Source organism: Saccostrea cucullata, unplaced genomic scaffold (genome assembly GCF_032062105.1).
Source record: "Saccostrea cucullata isolate Sc308-1 unplaced genomic scaffold, CSIRO_AGI_Scuc_v1 ctg9248, whole genome shotgun sequence".
Classification (NCBI taxonomy): domain Eukaryota; kingdom Metazoa; phylum Mollusca; class Bivalvia; order Ostreida; family Ostreidae; genus Saccostrea; species Saccostrea cuccullata.
The window spans coordinates 1-26,803 of record NW_026926416.1 but is presented as its reverse complement, the minus strand read 5'-3'; the positions used below and the strand labels follow the sequence as shown (position 1 = coordinate 26,803).

Here is a 26,803-nt window from a genome sequence, read left to right as displayed (position 1 = left end):
ATGAACACAACCAGGCTAACGATGATGCTAAACGGAGCTACGCAAGAAGAAGTTGCAACTGCATTTAGAATACATCAATGGGCTTTGTAACCGTTAAACTAACGTCGGAAGACCAAGAATTGGCCGTCCCCAGGTAACCACACCCAGGCAGGACCGTCAGACCCCCCCCCCCCATTCAGCATCTCGTGCGATTCAGAACTTGCTGTAAAAACTGCTGCTACAATTGCTGGATGAAATTAAAACAAGCCGATTCAGACATTGAAAAGATGATTATATATATATTTATGTCATATATAGCATTAAAAAGCTTTAAAATTAATTAACATGTAGTTAGAATTTAACAGCGTAAAATATTTGTCACATGTATCATTTCGGGGTTTTACATACCAACAGAAGTAAATAAACACTGATGCAGCAAGATTATTTAAGGTCAAACAATTATGCACAGATGGGTCCTCTGCGGGGAGTTTTGCATCTAAGCGTACATCAAGTCACTAATGATGTTCCCCGCATTTGTATTAGCCTGATAGTACACCCTTTATTTATAGAATATGACGCAGACAGGGATCCTTTCGCATATATCTTAACAAAATAATTAATCATTGAAAACGATAGAAAGTATTTTATTATAATTATTTTTTGACAATTTCAGATAACTATGAAAGTTTAATTCAGTGTTTGTATTGCCTCAAAGCCAGTCAAAAGTGATTGCCCAGACGTACTATATTCTAACTCGTAAATTTAATTTGGCGGTGAAGAAGCAGCATTTTCTGTTGCTCACTGTCGCAATAGCCGGGCATTTCTCTACGAGAAATGAGCCCGGCTAAAAATCAGCATAAAAGTGCATAAATTGTTCGCAAGAGACTGAGAGGAGATGGTATTCCTCCATGACATCCGTACATTGGAAACCCACTAGCGTTGAGACGTCGCACAATACATTTTGTTATGCCCCTTGAATTTAGGGGCGATGAAAATGACATCAACTTGACTTTTCAATTTGCAACATAGGACATGTTTGATTTTTATCACAACACACTCTAAAATCGCTTAAATAAAATAAGGCTTAAACTGAAAACTTAGATTTTTATATTATTAGGTCTTTCCACCTTTCTGTGGAAAGACCTATTGATTTTCTTCTGTTTATTATTATTATTATTCTTCTTCCGCTGATTTTTTGTTTCGACATTTATCGAAAAGACTTTTTGTTCATCGTAAAGGTCATTAAAAGTTAGGAACAAATTTGACCCAACGCGTATAAACTATGACAGCTTTCGAAGTTATTGCCCCTTTCGCAAGAAATGCTTGTTATCGCTACTCCTTTGAAACCGTAAACCGTAGAGGTATGAAACCTTCACCAATGTCTTGGATTAATTGAGAGGACTCTGGAATCTATTCATTGCAAAAGTATTCGGTGACTCCTTCAATGAGTTATTGCCCCTGAAAGTCTTATAGCTGACAAGAAAAATTAAAAACTTTTAAAGGACAAGTGGTAAAGATATGGGAATAAGTGCATGAGATCTTATGACCTTTGACCTTGAAAAGTAGGTCAAGGTCAAAGGTCAAGGTCATTGGAAAACTAGAGAAATGGTCAATTTAAGCTTACATCCAAATGACCTTGACCTTTGACCTTGAAATTGGACATTGACTTTGACCTCTGACCTTGACCCTTACTCAAAAGGTAATAAAGAAATATTCATTACCTTTATCTAGATTCAGCTTCAAGTGTTAATCTCATGTTTAACTCTCTCTCTCTCTCTCTCTCTTTTTTTTTTTTGGATGACCTTTGACCTTGATAAATGACCTTGACCTTATTGAACCAAAGGTCACAATCAAGCTAAAGGTCGTGGAGGTATTTACATCCATCACTCTAACAAATGCTTATAAAATAACCCCCCCCCCCTTGTAAAAAAAAAAATAATAATAAAATCAACACCAACTTAGAGAAAATGTCTACAAGTCAAACGAAACGAAATATCGACATAAGATTCGTAATAAAAGGAAGAAGAGACCTAAAAGAAAGTGTCCTGAGAGTTTTAAGGTGAGTCTCTAAAGTACAATGAAATTCTAGTGAATATCGGCAAAATCTGCATTTTTTTTCTGTCTGAAATTAAGTTACTGCTGAGCATAAAAATTAATTAAAGCTCGCCTTGGCTATTTCTGCAATTATTGTTAATATCATTCGATTCTCCTGCTCTAAAACGACATTTTAATACCAAGTATTCTTGCTTTCTTAGGTGTACGGAATTTATTTTAATTTTATTTAGATTTAAATATGAATCGGCTGAAACTCGGAAATAGCGATTTTTCATATAAAATAAATTTGCACGCTCTCCGTGACACCGTCTTCATCATGAAATGCATGTTTCAACTTTAATTTATGCTCATAACTATGAATTCAATGCAAATAGAGATGATTATTTAATCTAACCTATGAGTTCGCCATTTCTGTCAAAACGAACGCGCCTATATTTTCACAAATTGTAAACACAGTGCCGACACGGAAGTTCGAATGTATCATAAGCTCTGTATGATTAACTCAATCTATTCAAACTATAAACAAGCTCGAATTTTTTTTTTGTACAGGAAATCTCTATTTTCATTATCCACCAATCGTTTTTCTCGAAACTATTCATTATTCCTCTCTATGTTCCATAACAAACAAATAAATACACGTGTTTCTGTACTATTTTCATTTAAATCCACGTGCTTTCATTTCTTCTTTTTTTCTTTACTCTTAGTTTACGGCAAATAATTTCATCGGAGCCTGTGGTGTAGTGCGTAGAGCGCTCGCCTGGCAATCTGAGGGCTGAGGGTCCACCGTTCGAATCCTGCTGGCAGCACTTATAAATTTTTTTTTTTTTTTTTTTTTTTTTTTTAATTTTTATTTATTTATTTTTTTTGGGGGGGGTTCTTTTTAATTCAAATGACATGAAAACTTAAAAGAAAGGTGGAAAGACCATTAATTGTTCAGTGAACAATTAGTCTACTAGTGTTAAACTACAATGTAGACCAAACATAGCCTCCGAAACTTTCGTATTGCTACGCCTTCAAAACCATTAACCGTAGAGATGCGACACCTTAAACAGTGTCTTCAACTACTTTATATACTTTGACCTTCAAGTTTAGATCAAGATCAAAGGTCAAGGTCATTCATTTTTAGGTCTTTCCACCTTTCTGTGGAAAGACCTATTGATTTTCTTCTGTTTATTATTATTTAGGTCTTTCCACCTTTCTGTGGAAAGACCTATTGATTTGCTTATGTTTATTATTATTCCTATTATTTTTCTTCCGCTGATTTTTTGTTTCGACATTTATCGAAAAAACTTTTTGTTCATCGTAAAGGTCATTAAAAGTTAGGAACAAATTTGACCCAACGCATATGAACTATGACCGCTTTCAAAGTTATTGCCCCTTTCGCAAGAAATGCTTGTTATCGCTACTCCTCCGAAACCGTAATCCATAGAAGAATGAAACCTTCACCAATGTCTTCGACTACTTGAAGGGACTCTGGAATCTATTCATTGCGAAAGCATTCGGTGACCCCTTCAATGAGTTATAGCCCCTGAAAGTTTTTGAATTTTAAAAATAATTAAATATTTTCAAAACGAGAAGTCGTAGCGACATGGGACTAACTGCATTAGATTCATTGACCTTTGATCTTAAAATTCATGTAAAGGTCAAAGGTCAAGGTCATTCAAAAATTGAGAAATTAAGCTCTTTTTATATCTTTTTTTGTCTTTTAACATATACAAACTGTCTTAGCATCATTATTATGCACTTTTAAAACTATTTCAAACATTTTATTCGTATCCCTTAAAATTGACCCTATTAAAAGTTATTGCCCTTTGTGCGAAAAACCTTGTTATTGCTACTACCTCGAAACCGTAAACCGCAGAGACATAAAACCTTCACTAATGTTTTTGACCCCTTTAGAAGACTCTGGAATCTATTCATTGCGAAAATATTCGGTAACCCCTTCAATGAGTTATTGCCCCTGAAAATCTTTGAATTGTACAAATAATTAAAAATTTTCAAAATGAGAAGTCGTAAAGACATGGGACTAACTGCATAAGATTCATTAACCTTTGCTCATAAAATTCATGTAAAGGTCAAAGGTCAAGGTCATTCAAAAATTGAGAAATTAAGCTCTTTTTATATCTTTTTTGTCTTTTAACATATACTTAATGTCTTTGCATCATTAATATGTACTCTTAAACCTATTTCAATGATTTCATTCTTGTCCCTTAAGATTGACCCTATTAAAAGTTATTGCCCCTTTTGCGAAAAACCTTGTAATTGCTATTGCTCCGAAAAAGTAAATCGTAAAGACATGAAACCTTCACTTATGTCTTATGGGACTTTAGGCACAACTTTCATGTTCAAGTGAGAAAGGACCTGGTGAATCCTTGAATGAGTTACTGCCCTTTAATTCTTTTGTGCTTTCCATGAAACCTTATAACTTTAAAAATATACGTCATAGAGACCTGAGGTTAATTACAATGTGACCCTTGACCTTTGACCTTGAAAATACCTTGAAGGTCAAAGGTCAAGGTCACCTCCAAATTTTGAATTTTTTTCATTTTTTTCCTTCTTTTAAGCCATTCCTGGTTTCTTTTTTATGAAATTTAATTTTAAAGAGATAAATATTACATGAAATTGAAATTCAAAGAAGGTGGAAAGATCTCTTATTGTTCTGTGAACAATAAGTCTCCTAGTTCTGAATATGCGTTTCTTTTTTTTGTTGAGTATACATGTAATTTTATATTAAAGAACTCTTGTGTACAATTCTTCATTTTTGACTAATATGTGACTATGCGTACTTCTTATAAACAGAGCGTTGGTTCCTACATCATAAATGGCGCCAGTGGGTTAGAATTCTAGATGCAGATCAAGATGGCGTCATCAGCGCAGACGACATGGAGAAAACAAACGCTAAACTCGAACAGATACGCTTATTTATAAATTGCAAAGATTCAGCACCATCAGAAGAGGAACAAAAGAAATGGTGGAACGACCACGTGTTCAAGTGTGGTCCGGGAAAAGACATATGTCTTGAGGATTACATATGCTACTTAGAAGGGTTTGCACAACCCCACGAAAGGCCGGGCAAATTTAAGCCAATAATAACACAGTTCTTCGATTTCTTCTCAACAGAAGAATATCGGAAGAAAAATTTGATTCTAGGAGAGAGAGACTTTGTTAAGTTCTGGACTCTTCTTTTAAACATCGATGAGCGTCACTGCAGAAACATGTTTATCAAGCATGTACCTTCACCTTTAACTCTTGCCTCTTTGTTAGATGATTTTGTAGCTTTAGTGTCACACGACGATGTTTTAAATAATGACAACTATAGACTGTTAGCTGTTCTAAAACAAAAACATAATGGGTGCTGCAGCAAAGCATAAACAAATATAAATATGTTTTCCAACTTTCCTTTTCATGCAGTATTCTTTAACCATTTCAGATAATTCAAATTTGTAACATAATACTTTTAATATCTATTTGCAGGTGCTACATGTACATTATTATTTCCAAGCTTATTAGATTGTGTGGAAAAAATGTGTTGGGAGTGCTTTTTTGTGTGCTTGTGAAATAACAACATAGGTACAGAGAAGAAAGTGTTTACGGTATAAGTCTAGAAATAGGGCATGTAACTTTCTGTATACCTGAATATAAATAAATGATAAACTATTACATAATCAAATATAATTATGGAGATAACGAACAGTATTCAATATCAAAGTCTTAAAACCATACAAAGTAGGAGCAGAGCAAACACGGACCTCCAGATCAGAGGTAGGATCAGGTGCCATGGAGGAGTGAGCATCCCCTGCCGACCGGTAACACCTGCGGTGTGCTCCTTGTCATGATCGGGAAATAAAGAACGAAATTGTCGTCAATGCGGTATATAAATATAATTAATGGACTAAAATTGGTATGAAAAGCGGTAGCCAGCATTTGACGGAAAGATAAATTGTATTTGCTGACAAGACCACGGTATCGACCATAAAACTTACGAAATGATGACGTTAAATTAGACTGCTGATAGTCTTGATTCATCAATTTGTTTGTCAATAATTTACCTCGTTTTAGGAATTGTTCATACGTAGAGCATGCTCTTGCGTTTCGAAGCAACTGAGAAATATAAACCTTGTATGCAGGTGATAAGGGTATATTGTTCCATAAGAAAGGGAAGTTGACGATTGAAAAGTTAAAGTTATCACGTCTATCATAAAGTTTTGTTGTTTGATTACCATTAATGTCTTTTTAAGTAAAATATCCAGATATGTAACAGATGTGTCACCAAATGTTCGTCAAAAGTCATTTTGGTTTTTCAGGAAATGTTACGTTATATTCTGCACATAAAAAAAATTGTAGTTTTAGTGCTAGGTTAGATAATTGCACATGATGAAGGCCGTTTCTAAAATAAGGCTTACAACTTGAACAGTTGTAATGTAGTATTTTTTCCTCCACTTCCACCTATTTGTACATGAGTCATATTTTAATGATCGTTTAAACAATCTTGTTTAAGTTTAACATATCCAATAACCTTGTTTCTAATACTGTGAATTCATTGCATTTGGCCATGTATTCTTTTTTTGCAAATGCAAAAATATGGCAGAAAGTATTATTTGTTAATTCAAACTTTATCCAATGCTTAATGTCTTGCATATATTCTCATAAAAATTCTCTCTAAGTGAACTCTTATCCATAAGCTTAACAAGCAATTTCTGACAATTATCATACACTTTAGACATTATACATTCACAGCGCAGTTTGTCCTTTGGTTAAAGACATACAAGTATATAAAATATTTTTGATAAGTTCAGACTAATTAAGTAAAATTAAGAATTTAGTGATCAAGAGAAAAATCATATTGACAAGAAAGGTGCGTTTATTTGTAAGCTGTGTTTTTAAATCGGACTATACGTGTATAAGTATTTTGTTATTTGACCTATCCCTCTCCGTGTTTTAAGGATTGCTATAAATGCATCCGCAGTAGACAACAAAACAGGATACCAGTATCTTACGAAGGATTGCTCAATATATTAAATTTTTTAGAGCAAATACATCTGAATCAAGCCCTGGTGGTTTTCTCGTTTTCCTTTATACACCGTAGCTAGTGACTGCCCTTGAAAGCTCCATAAGTGAATTCGGTATGGAAAAGGAAGACGTGCCTCCATCGGCACCTGCATGGTATCCAGGACCAGGCACCTCTGATGTAACAGGAAGACCAACTTATGTCGATGTAGACACCATGCCAGAAATAAGTATGTGACAGGTTTCTTTCATTGTATTCGGTACATATTGAGCATATAAAGAAGGAATCCAAGGGACAGTTTCTGGAGAGGAGCAGAATGTCTGAGAAGTATTTTCTTAACTTAAATTCTTTTTATGAATGAATAATGATAATGTTAAAAAACTGCCAGTTATAATCAGAACATATGATTGACCTTATTTTAAAAAATACTTATATATAAAGGGGAGCGACCGTATAGAACGATATAATGTAGGTTTATAAACTGCAAAAGATCTAGTCTATACATTTATGTTCTCTTTCCCTTCGCTCAGCCGAACATAAATCATTTCCTGTTTTAATATGAAATAAAGCAAACACGAAATATAGGTTAAGACATAGCCATTTTTTAAAGACAAAGTTGTACACGGACTTATGCGTCCGTAGGAGGGCAACAACGGCGTCCAAATGTGTCAATGTTTGAGGATTCCTCATGGAAAACGTTTCAAAAGTCTGCTGTTAATGGATGAAATCGGTTAACATCCTGATTGAGAGAGTTAAAGTGGTAATATTCAACAAAAACTTCATTCAATATCTGAAAAATACATCTCAATATTGAAGCAAAAAATAATTTTAAAAAACTTGAAAATCTTTAGATAACTTTTGTCTAATGATTGTAATAACTAAATGCCTGCAAATTGCTGCACAAAATAGTGCCACTTAATATTACTAACATCACAAATAATTTAAATAATCATTACTTGAAAGCATTACTGGTCTAGGGTATCAAGCGCTAGTCTTCCAAGCCAAAGGAACCCGGATCAATTCCACTGTGGGACGCACATCTTTTTTCTTTCTTTTTTAGGAATGATAATTTGTAACCGGTTAACCTATACTCGGTCAAAACGACGGCAATCAGTTGGAAAATCTGCAATCAGTTAGATGGAAAAATAAAATATATATTAGTTTTAACCCAATTTTGTTAAAAAATGCATGAATTTAAAAAAAAAAAACTTTGCATAAATACTTACATGTATAATTTAGCCTTTACATAAATCCACTCTGACTTGGGTGATTAGGTCATTTTGTGTTTGAGGTGTTAATTACTGTTAAAACATTAAGTCGTTCGGTACTCTGACTGTCCTTTATTTCTTTAAGAGAATTTAATCACAGTTAAGAAATGTAAATTAGTATGTTTGTTCATTTTGCAGTTATTCATTCGAATAAATTGCTAAAAAAAAACTTTGTTACTTAAGTGAAGTATTTCAGACTTAGTTTTGATTTTGGCGACAATGCAGAATGAACGTGTTTATAATCTGCATTGGAAAAAAATATCAATTATTTCTCAGATATGATTGGTTTTTTTTTGTTTTGTTTTTTTTAATAAATTTTTCAGTCAATATTGAAGCTAAAAGGGCAAATATATAGGCTTGTTTATTTTTTTAAAAGCAAGACTCAAGACAAATAATATCTAAACTTTATAAATATCCCTGTAAATATGAAAAGATCTACTTAGGAAAAAAGAGTTATGTAAAACACAAAAATACGTATTTTGAAAGATCAACTTCTTATTCGGTCGGAACGTCTTGCGGTTAACCGATTAGTAATTCTTATTCGATTCCCATCCCTACTTTAAAAAAACGAAAAGAAATATATATATTGTATACATGTACAAAAGAACTTGCATATAAGAATATGCAAAATATTCCTTTCTTTCATAACATGAATCAGGTATTCGCGGCAAAGACACTTGTTTTTGTAATAGATGTTTTAACCCATAATGATAATTTAATACTTTGGGATTATAAAATTTATTACTGAAAATAAATGCCTGTGATTCGATCCAGGTTACTTATACATGTTACTTAAGGATGCAGTTAATGTGTTTTGGTTATCAACTGGTTCCTTTCTTTTCCAAGATCCCCCTCCGTCTTATGACTCGGTATTCACTATAGCAAGTTCAAGCCATCGGAGGTCTAAAAAATATAATCCCTATGAAGATGACAGAAATATGTGGGAAAAAGCTCATGATTGCTTTGAAATGTCAGGTAAGCTTTTAAATGAACTAGAGTATATACATTAGTGTACATGTACATGTACATATAGTCTTTTAAATGACAATAAAAAAAGTTGTAAGATTAATTTCTGTTTTCATTGTAAATCTCGAAATAACTTAAATTTTGAAATATGACACAATATTATCATTTAAAACACTGTGCCATTTATTATAAAATGTATGAGGTTCGTTCGAAAAGTTCACAAACTATTTCAATATTCATTTTAGAATTAGCATAACAATTTAAAAAAATATTTATTTCGTTTATGTGCAAATTTTCATTTCATATGTTTTCTTAAAAAAGAGCGCTATGCTTCATTATAATTAAAAAAAAAAAAGGATTTGTCCTAACGGAGCGCACTTAACAAGATGCATTGTAGAATATCGTCAAAAGTTTACCTTCATGGAATCTTAAAAATACTCTCTCTCTCTCTCTCTCTCTCCCATGTACATGTATACTAACTCATGTAAATGAAAAAAAAATGTTTTTCCTGATGCTCAGTTTTGTCTATTTGAATATTTATCCCTGTACATGTACGAGGGGTTATCAAAAAGTTCGTGGACTGAGGCTATAAAATTAGTACTATATAGTCTGAGCTTACGAAATTTTTAAAGAACATAAAGCAACAACAAATAAACAAATATTGAAAATTTTAGCTTGATACGTTCATTATTTCCCAAATTATTACGAAATAAAAACGACATTATAGCATCACCCGGCGCCGTCGCCGTTTAGTTTTTTGACGTCCAACAACGTCATTGTTTTTCATGTCTGTTTTTTCTACCTCATTCACTTATTTTGATGAGATTCTCTGGAGCTGAGGAAGGACTTCAATCCGTCTTGTTTATATGACTATACAATGTCATGAACAGCGGCTTTCAATGCATATGATATTCCAAATGGATTACGACAATGGAAGAGATTCTCACTTGATTCTGCCAGCATATTTTGCTTTTTGGAGTTCAAAATCTACAACACATGATCAACGTCATTTTTTGACGTGATTGGTTTTTCACACCTTGACTTCAAATCGAAATTAACTGTGCATTCCTCTTCTCTCTGAATCTATTTTAGCATTAAAAACAAGCTATATAGATGCATATTATTTCTCCGTAGCCAGTTTAAACATTTTCTAGGTGTGTACCAGTTTTTCTAGGGGCATAACTTTATAGAATGTTGAAAAAGGAAACCCCTACCCCCTTTTGACGTCATTTTCAAGGCAATATTTATTTGGATACTCCATATAATATTTACGATAATATTTCATAGAACTTCCAGAATAAGGTAAAAATTTATTATTTTATGGAACAATAGTGTCCCAACACATACATGTACCTGAATTAACGGGATATTTGGATGTCAAATGTTCATACCATAATAGTTTTTCTTAGCTACAATTACGTCGAAAAAAACGTCGTTTCGAGGTTGCGCCGCATGGACATACCATTGCTCACAAAAACATTACTAATTTATTAAAAAATAAAATTTGTAATCTGTGATTTATTCTATAGATAGAAAAGATAATGCTAACTAGTTATTTTAAAATTCATTCATGTACCTAAAGCGGTTTTAATTTTATGGCGCTAGTCCATGAACTTTTTGATAACCCCTCGTATAGTTTAAAATGATTTATTTCAGTTCTACAGCAGATTATATGGCTCATTATGTTGGCCTTTTCTATTTCCTATATTTTTTACGGTGAGTCAAAACGTTCATCTTTCAAGTCAACTTATCAAAATTTTTTTCGAGGAATCTCTTTTTCCTGTAATTTGTTTTTCCTTTTTTAGTTCTTTATATCATAACTGCATGAACTTTGCATGTGTTATTATGCAGAATAAGACTGCAAATATCAACGTACTATTTATTTTAGAGCGCATGGAACATAGAAATGGATACTAAGTTTTATGTACATGCACAACGGCAATCAAAATGGCTCAATTAAGGAGGCGTGTGGCTTTTATCAGTACTTAGCCCCACCCTTTTTTTTGCAAATATAGACATTATATAGGCATTAAAAGTTGTAGTTTACCTTTTTCTGTTGGTTTAGCCCCCCTTTCAATCCGACGTCCATGGCGTATGAAATAGAAAAAAAAAATGAAAATTGAAAAGAAGCAGAAAAAAGGAAAGAAAAAAATTGGAATTTCAAGTTTATATAATGGTTTAATCATCTATTCATAATAAGTACATGTATGTAATGTAAGAAATAAGCAACAGTATTAAAAAGTTTTCTGCGAAATGAACTTTTAGTTGGTCTTCACAATAAATTTGATCACGTAATAACTTAAAGTTCATTTCCCAGTGAACTTTTTAAAATTGTTGTTTATTACTTATGTTTACATTTGAGACGAATAAATGTCGAGTAAAACTGCATTTATTACATAAACGGGTCGCCGTATTGCTATGTTGTGACGCTCTATGACCTAGAAGTTGTTTGGTCTGGAGAGTTGCCTCGCTCCAACATTTGAAAGTTTTAATTCATGATTAGCAGTCAAGGTCAGGAATTATCTGCATATGTGAAAGAACAATGATCGCTGCTGAAAATAATTTAACTACTTCATAAGTTCTTAAAACATTTAAAGTCGAAAGCGGTGGTATCGGTTGTTTTAGTTTACATAACTGCAAAGGAATTTTGGGTTAAAAAGGTAGGTGCGGTTTTAGGCTTAATATGGTATTCAAAATCTTATTCACCTGGAAAGAAGATTTATTGTACATCCTGTGATTGACAAATATCAATATTTCAATCATTTTATCTTTTTCATCGTTATTAACATGATTAACTTAGAAATATCCCCAAACAAGTTGCATTGTGACAGAAATATGTAGACAAAATATCACCTCGCTCTGTGATTCGGTCGCGCTATGACCTCTTACCGCCAAATAAAATTCACACAGAATTGAATATATATTCTCTTCATCTTAGAAAGATATTTGCAAATGTTAATATTAACTTATTTTTCAAATTACAAAGTTAAAGTTAAATTCTGTTTATTTGAAATTTCAATAATCCAATAGGACAAAAAAGAAAACACAAAAGGACTATATGCAGGATTTTGCATAATTTTGCACCAACAAAAGTCATATTTTCAAAATTTCTTGAAATGTGCTGTATTGTATATTGTATGGGAAATCTTAATCAACAAAACATATTATACAATGTAGTTCCAAAGCATGGTATTTACAAGAAAGAGGAAAAATGGACAAAATTTGCTCAATTTTTACTATGAAATTAATATAGAGGCCGGCCTGCTCCAGAGCAATATTTACATATTACATGTAATTAGTTTATTGATATTGATCATTCTACACACATTATCTTTTTTAGCTTGAGCAGACCTGTGCTTGGTGACTTTTACTCGAAATATCGACGTAATAAACACCTTTTTCTAAAGAAATCATTAACGTTATTTTCCTGTGGTCATATCAAACAAGTCTTCAGCTATCCTTCAGTTTTAGAACATAATTATAAATTTATCCGTCAAATTTTGATTAAGGGGGAAAATTATGCAAAATACCGCAAATTCATATAGTCCTTTCTTAATTAGATATTTTTCTTTCTTCAAAAGGTATTAAATACAGCGGCCAGTGTTACTGGAGAAAGCTTAATAAAGATGGAGACAAGGAGGAAGAAGATCTTACAAAGTTTATACAAGCAGAGGGTGGGGTCCTCTGTGTCACTATTTTATGGGTCTTTTTGTGGAGGATTAATGTTCTTTGTGAAATTTGCCGCAAGAAACGTTTAACCAGACCTGATATGGATAAAAAAAAATTGCTCGGAGCCATTTTTCTTTTCATTGACATGGTTTTAAATTTCACTGTTTTCGGTTTATGTATTGCTGGTTAGTGCAAACATTAAAATAACATTTATTCGGTGATGTACAATTCACATAATCAAGAGATGATTCCTCGCAACAAAATGAAATTTGTAAATTTGTAATTCATGCACTGTTAATGTAATGTATTTATTTTTTAGATATATTGATCGTACAAAATACAACGTTCCAACCAAACAAAATATACCGTTTTTTTTTTTTTCTTGTTTTAAAATGACATAACAATGCCATTAATAATTTCAGGAGCTACAAAAATTTATAGTTTGTATGACAAAGACTTGACTAACTACACGTCCGTCTGTCATCCCGAGTTCTACAACTTTTACTACAATGCCAAAATAGTACAGCTGGTTGTGTTAATGTCATACGCTGCTTACATTTTAATTGCTTGAAGCATATTATCCGAAGAACAAAGTAAGATGCTATGTATAACTTATAAGAAAACACACTTAAACACCCCCAGTAAAGTTTCAGACTTTTCATGATATCTGCAAAGGTTAGAATGTTAAGTCTAAAGCTTTACTGTGATTTGTTTTTGTTTCTATTCTTTATTTTGAATATTTTAATCCAACTACTAAGAATATTTATTGTAATATTGTATTGATAATAAAACCTTATTAATGATCACATTATGCATGTAATGTTATTTTAGTTGCTATATATACATGTACAATGTAACTATACTTCTTAAAAACAGAAATTTGGTTTTTACATCATAAATGGCGCCAGTGGTTCAGAATTCTAGATGCAGACCAAGATGGCATCATCAGCGCAGACGACATGGAAAAAACAAACGCTAAACTCGAACAGATCCGCTTACTTGTAAATTTCAAAGATTCAGCACCATCAGAAGAAGAACAAAGGAAATGGTGGAACGACCATGTTTTTAAGCGTGGTCCGGGAGAAGATATATCTCTTGAGGATTACATAAGCTACTTAGAAGGGTTTGCAGAACCCGACCTAAGGCCGGTCAAATTTCTGCCAATAATAACACAGTTCTTTGATTTCTTCTCAACAGAAGAATATCGGAAGAAAAAATTGATACTAGGAGAGAGAGACTTTGTTAAATTCTGGACTATTCTTGTAAACATCGATGAGCGCCACTGCAAATACATGTTCATCAAGCATGTACCTTCACCTTTAACTCTTGCCTCTTTGTTAGATGATTTTGTAGCTTTAGTGTCTCACGACGATGTTTTAAATAATGACAACTATAGACTGTTGGCTGTTCTAAAACAAAACCACAATGGGTGCTGCAGCAACCCAGATAACATAACTATGTTGGGCAAACGTTGGCTTTACGTTGTATAGTTGGGCTATCATTGGCGTTGGTTATACTTTGGCCAACGTTGGGCTTACAAGAGATAATAACGCTCAAGTTCGTCTTATTACCATCGTTTGTTTTATTTGTTGGGCTGATGTTGATAAAACACCGATAATTTAACTGTTCTTCAGAGTGGTAGGTCCAATTTTGGTGCAATACCGGTGTTTCTACCTTGCGTCACACATAATCAGACCGACATTCTTTTGCTACTTTACAAATTTCTTTTTGGTGTATTGATGCTTTTTTTTCATTTTGACAACACAAAATTTAGATGTATTTAATTATCAGGTACATGTTACGACAATTTAAGCATTTTAACTCGAAAATAAATGTGCGGATGTCTTTTTTTAAATAAATGTTTTTAAAAATGTGTTTATAGCTATTAAAATTGAGAAATGCGGTCAATTTGAAGAAAAAAAGTTCCCTGCATTTAAAGCAATCGTGATTCAACTTACACATTTTAGGCAATTCGATAACCAGCAATGATTTAGGCCATTCTGGCCAGTTTGATCCTGGCCACACGTTCAGAGCAGGTGCCATATATCTTGCAGCAAAGTTAAAGCAAGCAGTTAGGCAGATTGCCCTTTACATGATATCTTAATTGGAAATGGAATATTAATTGCCATCAGTGAAGAATTTACAAGAAAGGACAAAGGAAAGAGAGCACGTGGCGGTTAATTTCTTTGTAGAATATTCAAAAATGTAAGTTAATTTATTTGTTTATGATATGTAAGCAAACTTATATATTACGAAGACTTTGAAAATAATTATAGTTCAGGGATATATGTTAAGTTTAATGTTTTTCAAGATTTTATTTTTGATGTATTTCTGCCTATCACTGTTATTGAGTTGTGCATGACTTTTCTACATTGCTTTTCTAATTATAAAACGATGTGTGTTTTCCTTTAGAAGTAACACATACACAATAGTTATACGCACAGTATAGTTCATTAAGTAAGGAAGGTGCAAGTACGATTTATTTGATTTTTTAGGTACTGGTTTTAAAGTTTGATACAGTCTACAAGATTTCAAATTCTCTATTCAAAAAAATTTTGCACATATACATGACTGTATGTTTACAAGAAATGGAGGGTAAAGAAACAAGTATATACTGACAAAACGTCAGAGATACTCAAGCTGTAGAAAGTCAACTATGTAAGAAGTGTCATTAATATCCTAAGATGGTATAAGAAGAGGGCTATTGAGTTCAATCTTCTGTTGAATACAATTCATGTACTAGGAAACAAAATTCATATATTGAATCGTATTTTTTAAATATGCATTTACTAATAGGTTACTCACTTTCAGGAATAGAAATATTTTATGGAGCCCAGTGACCGATGCCGTTTCCAAATTTATTGAAATATTTTTTATGCATTTATAAATATACTTGAAACTATATACTTTTTGTGTTTTTTGTTAATATACAGCCATCGCTTATTACAGACCTATAGCAAAGTTTTTCAAAGTGGATGGAGGACAAAAATAGGGAGGGGGACTCCAAAAATTCATGCGACTAAGGGTTGATCTAGCTGTGCGGCATGTCAAATAAATAAATGGATAGAATCTTCCATACGAATCCAAAAGAAGTTATAAAGATTCAGATACCAAAGCAGAAGATAGTCCGATTAAAAAAAAAAATGAAATTTAACAAACTTTTGTGCTATTAATTTCACTCAAAGTGCACATTATTTGAAGGCCCGTGGGAAGCAATTTTAGTTTGGGGGCATAGCCATACTTTTCTGCCCATACATTGTAGAATTTGTTAACAATGAGATAACCTGCGTCACCTTTCAGAGTAACCAGTGAAATCGTCCAAGGATGCTTTGCCGGCGACTGTAAAAGTTACCTGAGATTCCTACGCGAAGGAAAGAGCGAATTCTGTGTAAAGAAACTGTTGCGGCTGCGGAGCTTCACTCATGGTTCATTCGCCATAGAATAGAATCCAACATTTAACACTTAATATCTTTGAGTTTACATTTTCAAGATAAGCTTCATTTTTGTTTCTAGAAATGTTTTGATCTACAAAAATTATATATTTTCATGTTTTCAAACTAAGTAAATCGATGACCTAGCATCGTTTTAGATAACTCAAGCCCCTCTACGGCTTGAGTAAAAATGTGTTTTATTGGACCGAGAGACGAAGAGTTCGTGCAAGAGTTTTGAATCATTTAGCTGACGTGAGAAGTCAGTCATCACGAAGCGAAAACGTTGTTGCCTCACAAAATTCAAATCAATTAAATACAGATGAGCAGACTACTATAAATTCTATTTCAAGTTTTAATGAAGCCGAAGGTATTTCTGAATATGTTGAAACTGATGCAGATGTGTGTATCACAGCAAACAGTCAATGGATGCAACAGATGAATACGATTCAGGGCAAGATGACCCTGATGACTTTGATAGTGTGTTTTGTCTGCATGCGATGTCTAGTTCTTCAGAAGATGACGATGACAACGATACACTTGAAGAATATTTAAAATCTAAAATGACTTTATGGATTAATCAATTACCGATCATAATGTAGTTGAAGCGCTATTTAGTGTTCTTAGGCCAATTGCTTCCGCTCTTCCGAAAGTTCCGCGGACATTGTTAGAAACTCCACAGTATGTAAGTGAAATGAAAATATCTGGTGAGGTATCACTATTTTGGGATTCGTAATGCTCTTGAACAAATAACAAGTTTACAAGAACATTTTTGCTTTGAATTACAGATAAATATTGATAATCTGCCCTAATTTAAAAGCACTAACCATCAATTTTGGCCAATTCTTGGGTGAATCATAAACATACGGAATTGTAGCCTTTCTTCTGGTGAAAACAAGCCAAACGCTTCAAATGTTTGACGGAATGTAAATTTCGTCAATTGATATGTCAGCTAAGGGACCAGGCAAAATTTATCAGAGTGATGGGACCGGTACAAACGGGCATGGGACAATGAGTTTTTTTCATCAAAGAAAACCATGGGACAAAACAATTTTTAGCATTAAGTACCCATGGGACACAAACTTTTTTCAGTGATTTACAGTACATAAATTAACCCAAGACAAATATTCATTCTATTAAAAAAAAGGTTTCGAAAAAAAATATCATATCTTTAAAACTGAAGTGAAGGATACGAATGGCAACATAAAGTTTTTAATGGAAAATATTACAACAGATGAAAATTGAACAAACCAAAAAACTTTTTTCTCGATGTTTGAAATATCTTTAGTCCCACTCTGAAAGACTCCTTAGTTTTGCTCCAGTTATCTCACTGACAACCATGGGACAATAACTTTTTTATAAGTCTCAAGGCATGGGACAGATATTTTTTTTAAATACCAAAGCCATAGAACATGTACGTTTTTAAAATGAGGAATTTGTTTTGTACTGGTCCCATCATTGTGATAAATTTTGCCTGGTTCCTAGGGAAGCCTTATGCATGTTAATGTGTCTTTGTGTTTGACGTCACTGGGCGTGGACTATTAAATTGACATAAGAGGCCTCGTGTTATTTTAGACTATTAGTCTACATTTTTAAATCTAAATGAAAAATTTTGTTTCACAATGATATGGAAATATAAGAAATCAATGTCTATTTCGTAGAGTATACCACGGACTTCAGCGATCGTTGGAAATGTCGGATAATTCGTATTAAGGGGGAATCATAAATTATTTCACTTTCCAAGTATCGTTCGTGTTTTATAGCATTCTTTACTAACTAGACAGTGATTCCTTAATAAAGAATGAACAATTAAAACCAAATTTGGCGCATTATCGTAATATATTATTATATAAGTATGAGCATATATGTCCCCCGCTGAAAAGGGGGATATTACTTTTGGTCGGTCTGTCGGTTTGTGCAGACATTCGTCCGTACGTCTAGCTGTATTACCGTCTGTCTGTAACTCTTTCGTTTCCAATCGATATCTTGAGAAGCCATGACATTTACACACCTCTGACCTAATGAAACTCTTATTGTTCTTGAGGTCAAAAATGTGGGGGTCATAGTCATAAAATTCAAAATTTTCGATGTTTTAACACTTTCCTTTTCACACGATATCACTGGTCACATTGCCTAGTGGTAGAGCGTTCGCTTCGTGATCGAAAGGCGGCCAAGGTTCGATTCTCGTTTGCGGCTACATTTATCACAGAATAAAAATCATTTGCAAATTAAAAAAAAAAGATAGAAATTATAGCAAAACCAAGAAAACAAAGATAACTTTTTGTTTGAGATTCACATACATTAAACCCCTACATTTCTTGAACATTTGCTTTAAAGCACTTTTACTCGAATAATGTACGTGCTGTAAAATTATACATGGCCTTCAAGAATCAATACATTTTTTATGTATAGCCTATAGTCCAATTTAACGTCAAACACGAGAACGACCCTTTTCTGTATTATATTATTTTCGCAACAACAAACCCAAGGAATTAACATTGTTAATTTCGTCTGTGATATAACATAAAATTCGTCTTTAAATTCTTTTTAAATGAAGCATATCGGAAGGAAAAACTGATAATTGGAGGAATAGACTTTGTCAAGTTCTGGACAATTCTAGCAGACGTTGATGAACATCACTACAAGGAAATGCTGATAAAGCGTGTACCATCACCAGTAACTATTGCTTCTTTGTTGGAGGATTTTGTTACTTAAGTGTCACACAATAAGCTGGACTTATAATAGTTGGAGATTGTTTGCTATCCTTAAAAAACAACCAAAGACATGCTGAAGAGATTTAAAGAAACACAAGTTTAGTTAACTTCAAATTTTTATATTCGTATGATTAAAGTGTTGTTCGAAAAGTTCGTGGGCTTTTGTCATAACTGTTATAATTAACATCATCGCATATACAATAGCAGTTTTTGGATGACATGTTTTAAACATAGAGGACATTGGTTAAAAACAATTATTTTAGTTAATGAGTGCTTCACTTAGGAAAACTAAAAAAAACTAAAATCTTAAACAATATAAAGAGTTATACGAAACAGGAAATTTGTCAAAAGTGAGCATACATTTTGGTAGTAAGTAAATGTAGATACTGTATCAGGCAATATGTATACATTGTGTGAAGAAAATTATTTAAGGAGAGGAACTCGTAAGTTAAAAAAACTTTTTTTCAATCCATTAAGATTTATTTTAATAAAATATGTTCAAAACAGAAGAATTAAGAAAAATCAAGGGAAAATATTATTGTGTCCATAAGGTCATGAGGAGCCTAATTGTGGCAAACCACGTTAAAGCTGAATTTGTGGTAAAAAAGACTAGTGACAAACGAACCTATTCTACTATATCAATTATTAGTTAAGCTAAATGACAAGCTGCATTGAACATATATACATAATTTGCTGACAAGCGGTCGCCATGTGTGAAAAGTATAGTGAAAGTATTTTTGATAAATTCATTATGCGGTATATTTTTGACATTCAAATACATTAAATAGTGTGATCCTTATTTATCAAGGAATCAGGTGATGAAATTTTACCCTCGACACAAGATTTTTCAAACACCTGAATAATGAAAGATTCGTGATGTACAAGTTTTGTTTTGTACGTTCGTCTGTTAACTAGCTGTTTGGTTTGTTCGAACAAAAACTCGCACCTTACTAATAGCTTTTGGACTTATATGCCATATGGCTTTTATATTTTATAGCGAGCGCAGCGAGCGTCGCGAAGCGACGCTCGCGAAGCGAGCTCAATAGACTAACGTGTAAGAACAGAGAAAATTCGGATTGAAATCTGTACATACGTCAGCCAAATTTCTCTGTGCAACATTCCCAGAATTCCTGCACTACCCAATGTCCTTTGCGCGAATATTGCCGAATAAATAAATAAATAATAACGTAAAGCATATATCAGACTTTCAGTTTGTAGAAATCTTTCAAAGAAACAAGAAATAACTCTGCAATATTTTTCGACAAAAATTGCACTAGTTCTATAGTTACAAACAGACGCTCGGCTTTCTCCGTAAGCTCCGACGAGCTTTGTGACGTCGTATGACGTCACAGCTAGTCGAGAAGTCTCGTGCGGCTTGACGTTTGAAGTGGCTGATCTCAAGTGTTTTTGATGGTACAACTGCGCTCGCCCCAACGGTCACACCGTAAAACATATTAACTAATGTATAAATTATCCTCTTTTTCCTGCTACCAGAGTTTCAGTCTTTGGATTTTTAATCTGTAAAACTTAACCATTCAACATTATCAAGATAATATAACAGAAACCATTCCTATACCTTATTACCAACTCACGGGGGTAAGTGCTATGTACAGCGCGTGCGGCTATCTGCAACTTATCTACATATTCTCTCGCTCTCTTCTTGTAAAATAACTGATAAATGGACACAGCTGGTAAAGTTCTGACACATTAAAATACGATCTACAAAGCTTCTAACGCTCTTGCATACGCACATGAAATAAGCTAGAACTAATATATAAAGATAACCAATAGGTCTATCTATTAGTATATTGAGCGTAGGGTAATGGGTAATATTGCCAGTACGAGTTATTGAACCTGCATAATATATACCGGTACCCGCTTCGTCACTTTGATCTACTTACCTGTGAATTACCTATAATCTATAAATACATCTGCGCATGCCAATGAGAGGAAATCTATTTTGCAATAGCAGATTGCAAACACGGATGCTATCGTTGTAAATATTAAATCTTCGGTGTCAGGATTTTTAATAAGAGAACGTCGGACATTTTTTTTCTTAAAAATATCCGACCTTGTTTCATGTTGAAGTTGTTAGTATTTAACTTGATCGATGTCCGTGGGTGATATCACTCAGAATTCGTTTACTGGAATGGAGAAAAGCGGTCCACCTCCTACGTCGCCCCCAGCCTATTCAGGACCGAGCACTGGTTATGAATTACCGGGAATCTCGGGGATTTCTGTAATTGGAGCGACAGATATTGTTACACCGGACCAAGTACATGAATTAAGTAAGTAGTTTTTATCTATATAGTCATGATTGTTTGATAAATTAAATACAATGTAACTGATTGTTTATTGTTTAACAGCGAGTCGGCAATATATATTTCAGCAAGTGTAACATTAATTTATATCTGAAGTCCTTTATATTAAATCTATATCCATGAATTAAAAAAAAAACAGAATCAAATTTACACATCTACATTATTTGTGGGTCATATACGTGGATGTTTGAAAGACTATTTTTTAATTTCAATATAATTATCGCATTCATCAGATATGTCATTGGCTTATTAACATATAATTGTATATTTTTTTTTACATTTAGGTCCACCGCCGGCTTATGACGCCATATTCACACGAAGAACTACAGATCCGCCCAAGTCATACAAAACGAACGCGTACAAAGGAGATGACCGGAATCTCTGGGAAAAAGTTCACGAATGGTTTGAATTATCAAGTAAGGGACTATAAATAATTTTACGCAAATGATAAAAAAATAGATTACAAGCCCTTGATTGCGGATTGTTTTATTTTTAAATCACAAAATTTACAATATTTCTAAAAAAAAAAAGGGTTAATTTTTATGTTAAAGAAAATGTAATATTTCTGTAAAGTGCAATCACGCACATTTCTTATTGATGTATATTTTATCCCCCCACCTCTAGTGTTTTTTCCTCATAAATTGTATCAACCATACCATTGTCTTAGTAGGTTTATTGTCCCCCGCTTTCGCGAAAGCGAGGGGACATTAAATCTCATTCGTGTGTCCGTCTCTCAGTCTGTCCGTCACAAAAAACCTTAACCTTGCCCATAACTTTTGATTTAGTAGAGCTATGACTTTCATATTTCACATGTATATTCCTTGTGACAAGACCTTTCTTTGGGTACCACCAAATTTTACCTTTTGACCTTGACCTTGGAGTTTGACCCACTTTTACACAGAAATTTCAAACTTTTACTTTGGCCACAACTTTTGAATGGAAGGTACTAGGACTTTCATATTTCACAAATGTATTGTTTGTGGCAAGACCTTTCATTGGATACCAACAACCTTAACCTTTTGACCTTGGCCTTGGAGATTTACGTACTTATGAAAAAACGTTAACTTTGACCATAAGTTTTGAACGGTGAGAACTAAGGCTTTCGTACTTCACATGTGTAATCCTTGTGAGAAGACCTTTTATTGGATACCAAGAACTTTTACCCTTTGACCTTGACCTTGGAGTTTTAACTACTCTTTAAAAACTTTAACCTTGGTCACAACTTTTAAACAGTAGATACTAGGACTTTTATATTTCACATATGTATTCCTTGTTGCAAGACATTTCATTGGATACCAACAACCTTGACCTTTTGTTCTTGACCTTGGAGATTTACATACTTATGAAAAAACTTTAACCTTGACCATAACTTTTGAACGGTGAGGGCTATGGCTTTCGTACTTCACATATGTAATATTTTTGAGAAGACCTTTCATTGGATACCAACAACTTTTTCCCTTTGACCTTGACATTGGAGTTTTAACTACTTTTAAAAACCAGAAGTCTCTGTCGAGACTGAAGCTCTACTGGTTTGTACTTATAGCAAAGGAAGAGGAAAGTACTTAAGCAATTGGGAATTGAAACTTACACTAGCAAAAAAGAGAATAATGATCCTTGAATTAGTTTCTTTATGTTCTTAGTGTAGTCTACTTGCATGCCACATTATATTATAATCAGACTAAAACTGTATTTGAAGTAGCATTTTGAGAGTAACAGAAATTGCTATCTTGATTAACCAAGGTAAGAATGTTCATTGAAGTCAAAAATGGATATAAAGAATTATGTACCTTAGTGTAGTCTACTTGTGTGCCAAGTTATATTGAAATCAGACCTAAACTGTAGGAGGAGTAGCATTTTGAAAGAATTTCACAGAAATTTCTATTTTTAGTAACAACACCTACACCATTCGTCGAAATCAAAAACCGATATACAGAATTATGTATCTTAGTTTAGTTTACTTGTGTGCCAAGTTATATTGAAATCAGACCAAAGCTGTAGGAGGAGTAGCATTTTGAAAGAATTTCATAGAAATTTCTATTTTTAGTAACAACGCCAACATCGTTCGTCGAAATCAAAAACCGATACACAGAATTATGTATCTTAGTGTAGTCTACTTGTGTGCCAAGTTATATTGCATTCAGACCAAAACTGTAGGAGGAGTAGCATTTTGAAAGAATTTCACAGAAATTTCTATTTTTAGTAACAATGCCAACACCGTTCGTCGAAATCAAAAACCGATATAAAGAATTATGTATCTTAGTGTAGTCTACTTGTGTGCCAAGTTATATTGAAATCAGATCAAAACTGTAGGAGGAGTAGCATTTTGAAAGATTTTCACAGAAATTTCTATTTTTAGTAACAATGCCAACACCGTTCGTCGAAATCAAAAACCGATCCACAGAATTATGTATCTTAGTGTAGTCTACTTGTGTGCCAAGTTATATTGAAATCAAACCAAAACTGTAGGAGGAGTAGCATTTTGAAAGAATTTCATAGAAATTTCTATTTTTAGTAACAACGCCAAAACCGTTCGTCAAAATCAAAAACCGATACAGAGAATTATGTATCTTAGTGTAGTCTACTTGTGTGCCAAGTTATATTGAAATCAGACCTAAACTGTAGGAGGAGTAGCATTTTGAAAGAATTTCACAGAAATTTCTATTTTTAGTAACAATGCCAAAACCGTTCGTCGAAATCAAAAACCGATACACAGATTTATGTATCTTAGTGTAGTCTACTTATATGCCAAGTAATATTGAAATCAGATCAAAACTGTAGGAGGAGTAGCATTTTGAAAAATTGTTTACAGACAGACAGACGGACGGACGGACGGACGCCGGACACATTACTATCGCATAAGCTCTTCTGGTCTCTGACCAGTAGAGCTAAAAATTAACTTTGGTCACAACTTTTGAACGGTAGAGACTAGGACTTTTATATTTCAAATATGTATTCTTTGTGGCAAGTCCTTTCATTGGATATCAACAACTTTGACCTTTTGACCTTGACCTTAAAGATTTACGTACTTATGTAAAAACTTTAACCTTGACCACAACTTTTGAACGGTAAGGGCTAGGGCTTTCATACTTCACATATGTAATCCTTGTGAGAAAACCATTCGTCAACAACTTTGACCCTTTGATCTTGACCTTGGAGTTGACCTACTTTTAAAAAAGTTAACTTTGGCCATAACTTTTTAACGGTCAGGATAAGGGATTTCATCCTTCAAAAAAATCAACTTCAATGATAATTTCTATGAAATGACATATGATAGGATGTTCATATTAGACACAATATATCATAAAAAATAACATCTCACCAACAAAGACACCGAAAGCGGGGGACCACAATTCTTTGAATTTGCTTGTTATTTAAGAAAAACAATCGTTGACCTTTAACATACATGGTATCTTAACCATGTTTACTTATTGAAAACCTTACTGAAATATATCGATTTCTGGTTATGTGTTTTGTACTTTTAAAATGTTTAAAATAATGAAATGATATTGATTCTGATACGCTCTGTAAACATTCAGCAATATTATGCATAAAAACTCTTAAGAATTAGTCAATGTTTGTCATATTATTCAGCTAGAAATAGACAAGTCAGACATCTATGTTCCCAAGCAAATCATCCTAATTAAAGAAAACTATACGTATATTTCTATATAAATATATATAGAGAATAATACATACCCTTTTCCATATCACATCCTGTATCAGCCCGAGACACCAGTATCAGCCAGATATTACATACTTAGTAATAAATATATTTATTACATACTTAGTAATAAAATACAAAACACATTTATTATAAGTTGAGAGGAAAATAATTAAATAATCATGTACAGCCTTCTTAAAATGTACACAGGCTATTGTCTCATACAGTTTCGGTTTGTTTCTGCATGTACTTCTATTTCAAATGTCCACATATGGCTGACGTCACAATAGCCGTATTAGCCCTGCAGGGCTGATAGAGCTGATTTCAATAGACCTAACGGATTACCCTATAAATTTGTGACGTGCTGACGCTTTGCTTGTCGAGAGGATTAAATACTACGTCACAATGTCACCACATCAAAGGAAGTGGCCGAGATCGCTTCTCCCATGCTAGAGTCGGTCAGATGCGATACACATCGCCGACGTTAAACGGTTTACTAAAGGGGACAGACAGCACTAATCTTATTAAACAGTTGAAAAGAGCATTATTTATATTATATGCATTTTTAATCAATAAAATTTGAGCGTTTCCCCCGGCCTTCCCTCTTTACCATTTCTCTCTAATATATGCATAGAGAGGGGGCTCTACTTTTCAGCAGTATTTTGTATTAAATTGCAACAATCTCAGAATGCATGGCTTGGATTGATATCCGTAACCAATAAAATGAGATATAAAAAATTAAATAATTTAATTTAATCGGGACTGTCTACTCCACTTTTTTTACCCAACAAACAAGCTGTATATTGCAGCTATAGCGTGGGAGAGAAGCGATCTCGACCTTTTCCTTTGATGTGGTGACAATGTGACGTTACGTAGTATTTAAACATCTCGACAAGCAAAGCGTCAGCACGTCACAAACAGCGTAATCCGTTAGGTCTATTGAAATCAGCTCTATGGATTTGCAGGACTGATAACCTATATCAGACCCGCAAATCCATATCAGCCCTACAGGGCTGATACGACTTTTGTGACGTCAATATTACACCCTTAGGAAATTACACACAAAAACAGTACTTGTGATCATACACAATTTTTGGTGGGTTCATATTCTCTTAATTTCATCTTTTTGAAAATAAGGTTAATGTTAATTTACAAATACATGTAATAGATTATTTTCAAATTAGGATTGAGTGCATTGAAATAGAAGTAGAAACAAACCCAAAATGTTTGAGACAATAGACCATGTACATGTATGTAAGAAGTCTATGCATGATAATTTACTTTTTTTCTTCTTAACTTAATGTATGTTGTATTTTATTACTAAGTATGTAATAAACATATTAATACATACCCTTTTCCACATATCACATCTTGTATCAGCCCTCGACCAATATCAGCCCTCGGGCCTTCGGCCCTCTGGCTGATATTGGTGTCTCGGGCTGACACAGGATGGATGTGATATGGAAAAGGGTATGTATTATTCTCTATTTAAAGCACAATTTACAACAACTCTTACACTAATATAACTGCCCTGAGTGAAGAAATATTCATAAAGAAAGCACAAAGAAATTCACTTTTATAAGGATACTCACTTCCGCCCCAGCCCGGGGTTGAACTCTCGACCTACGGAATCTGTCTCCTAGCAGTACAGGAACAGCGCGTTAGACTATCTATCTGCTGAATATTTCTTTATAAATATATAAATAAAAGTAAATTTTATACTCACCGAATTTG

At 33.4% G+C, this 26,803-nt stretch overlaps 2 protein-coding genes across 5 annotated transcripts; both read left to right on the top strand.

Moving 5' to 3' along the window:
- The first annotated feature begins 6,898 nt into the window (after positions 1 to 6,898).
- On the top strand, positions 6,899 to 14,773 carry LOC134271640 (sarcoplasmic calcium-binding protein-like). Of its 4 annotated transcripts, none has more exons than XM_062753852.1 (6): positions 6,899 to 7,271; positions 9,157 to 9,285; positions 10,933 to 10,992; positions 12,858 to 13,130; positions 13,368 to 13,538; positions 13,822 to 14,773. In XM_062753852.1, the coding sequence occupies exons 1-5, from the start codon at positions 7,160 to 7,162 to the stop codon at positions 13,514 to 13,516; spliced, it is 723 nt and encodes a 240-aa protein (XP_062609836.1). In that variant the 5' UTR covers positions 6,899 to 7,159; the 3' UTR covers positions 13,517 to 13,538; positions 13,822 to 14,773. The 4 variants fall into 4 exon arrangements, with proteins under 4 accessions (XP_062609836.1, XP_062609837.1, XP_062609834.1 ...); XM_062753853.1 differs by having other exon boundaries at positions 6,900 to 7,271; positions 12,858 to 12,950; XM_062753850.1 differs by lacking the exons at positions 10,933 to 10,992; positions 12,858 to 13,130; positions 13,368 to 13,538 and having other exon boundaries at positions 6,907 to 7,271; positions 13,822 to 14,772.
- Positions 14,774 to 20,965: 6,192 nt separating this feature from the next.
- Positions 20,966 to 21,824, top strand: LOC134271641 (uncharacterized; the record flags this gene model as incomplete). The annotated part of the gene is made up of 2 exons (XM_062753854.1): positions 20,966 to 21,375; positions 21,693 to 21,824. Coding segments are annotated over exons 1-2 (310 nt in total), but the record flags the coding sequence as incomplete, so codon positions are not given.
- Between the last annotated feature and the right edge of the window lie 4,979 nt (positions 21,825 to 26,803).

Bases quoted from the DNA above. Each gene is read 5' to 3' on its own strand.
- LOC134271640 (XM_062753850.1), top strand. From the start codon at position 7,160: ATGGAAAAGGAAGACGTGCCTCCATCGGCACCTGCATGGTATCCAGGA. The intron at 7,272-9,156 runs GTATGTGACAGG...TTCTTTTCCAAG, and splicing joins AGACACCATGCCAGAAATAA to ATCCCCCTCCGTCTTATGAC. The intron at 9,286-13,821 runs GTAAGCTTTTAA...TCTTAAAAACAG, and splicing joins TGATTGCTTTGAAATGTCAG to AAATTTGGTTTTTACATCAT.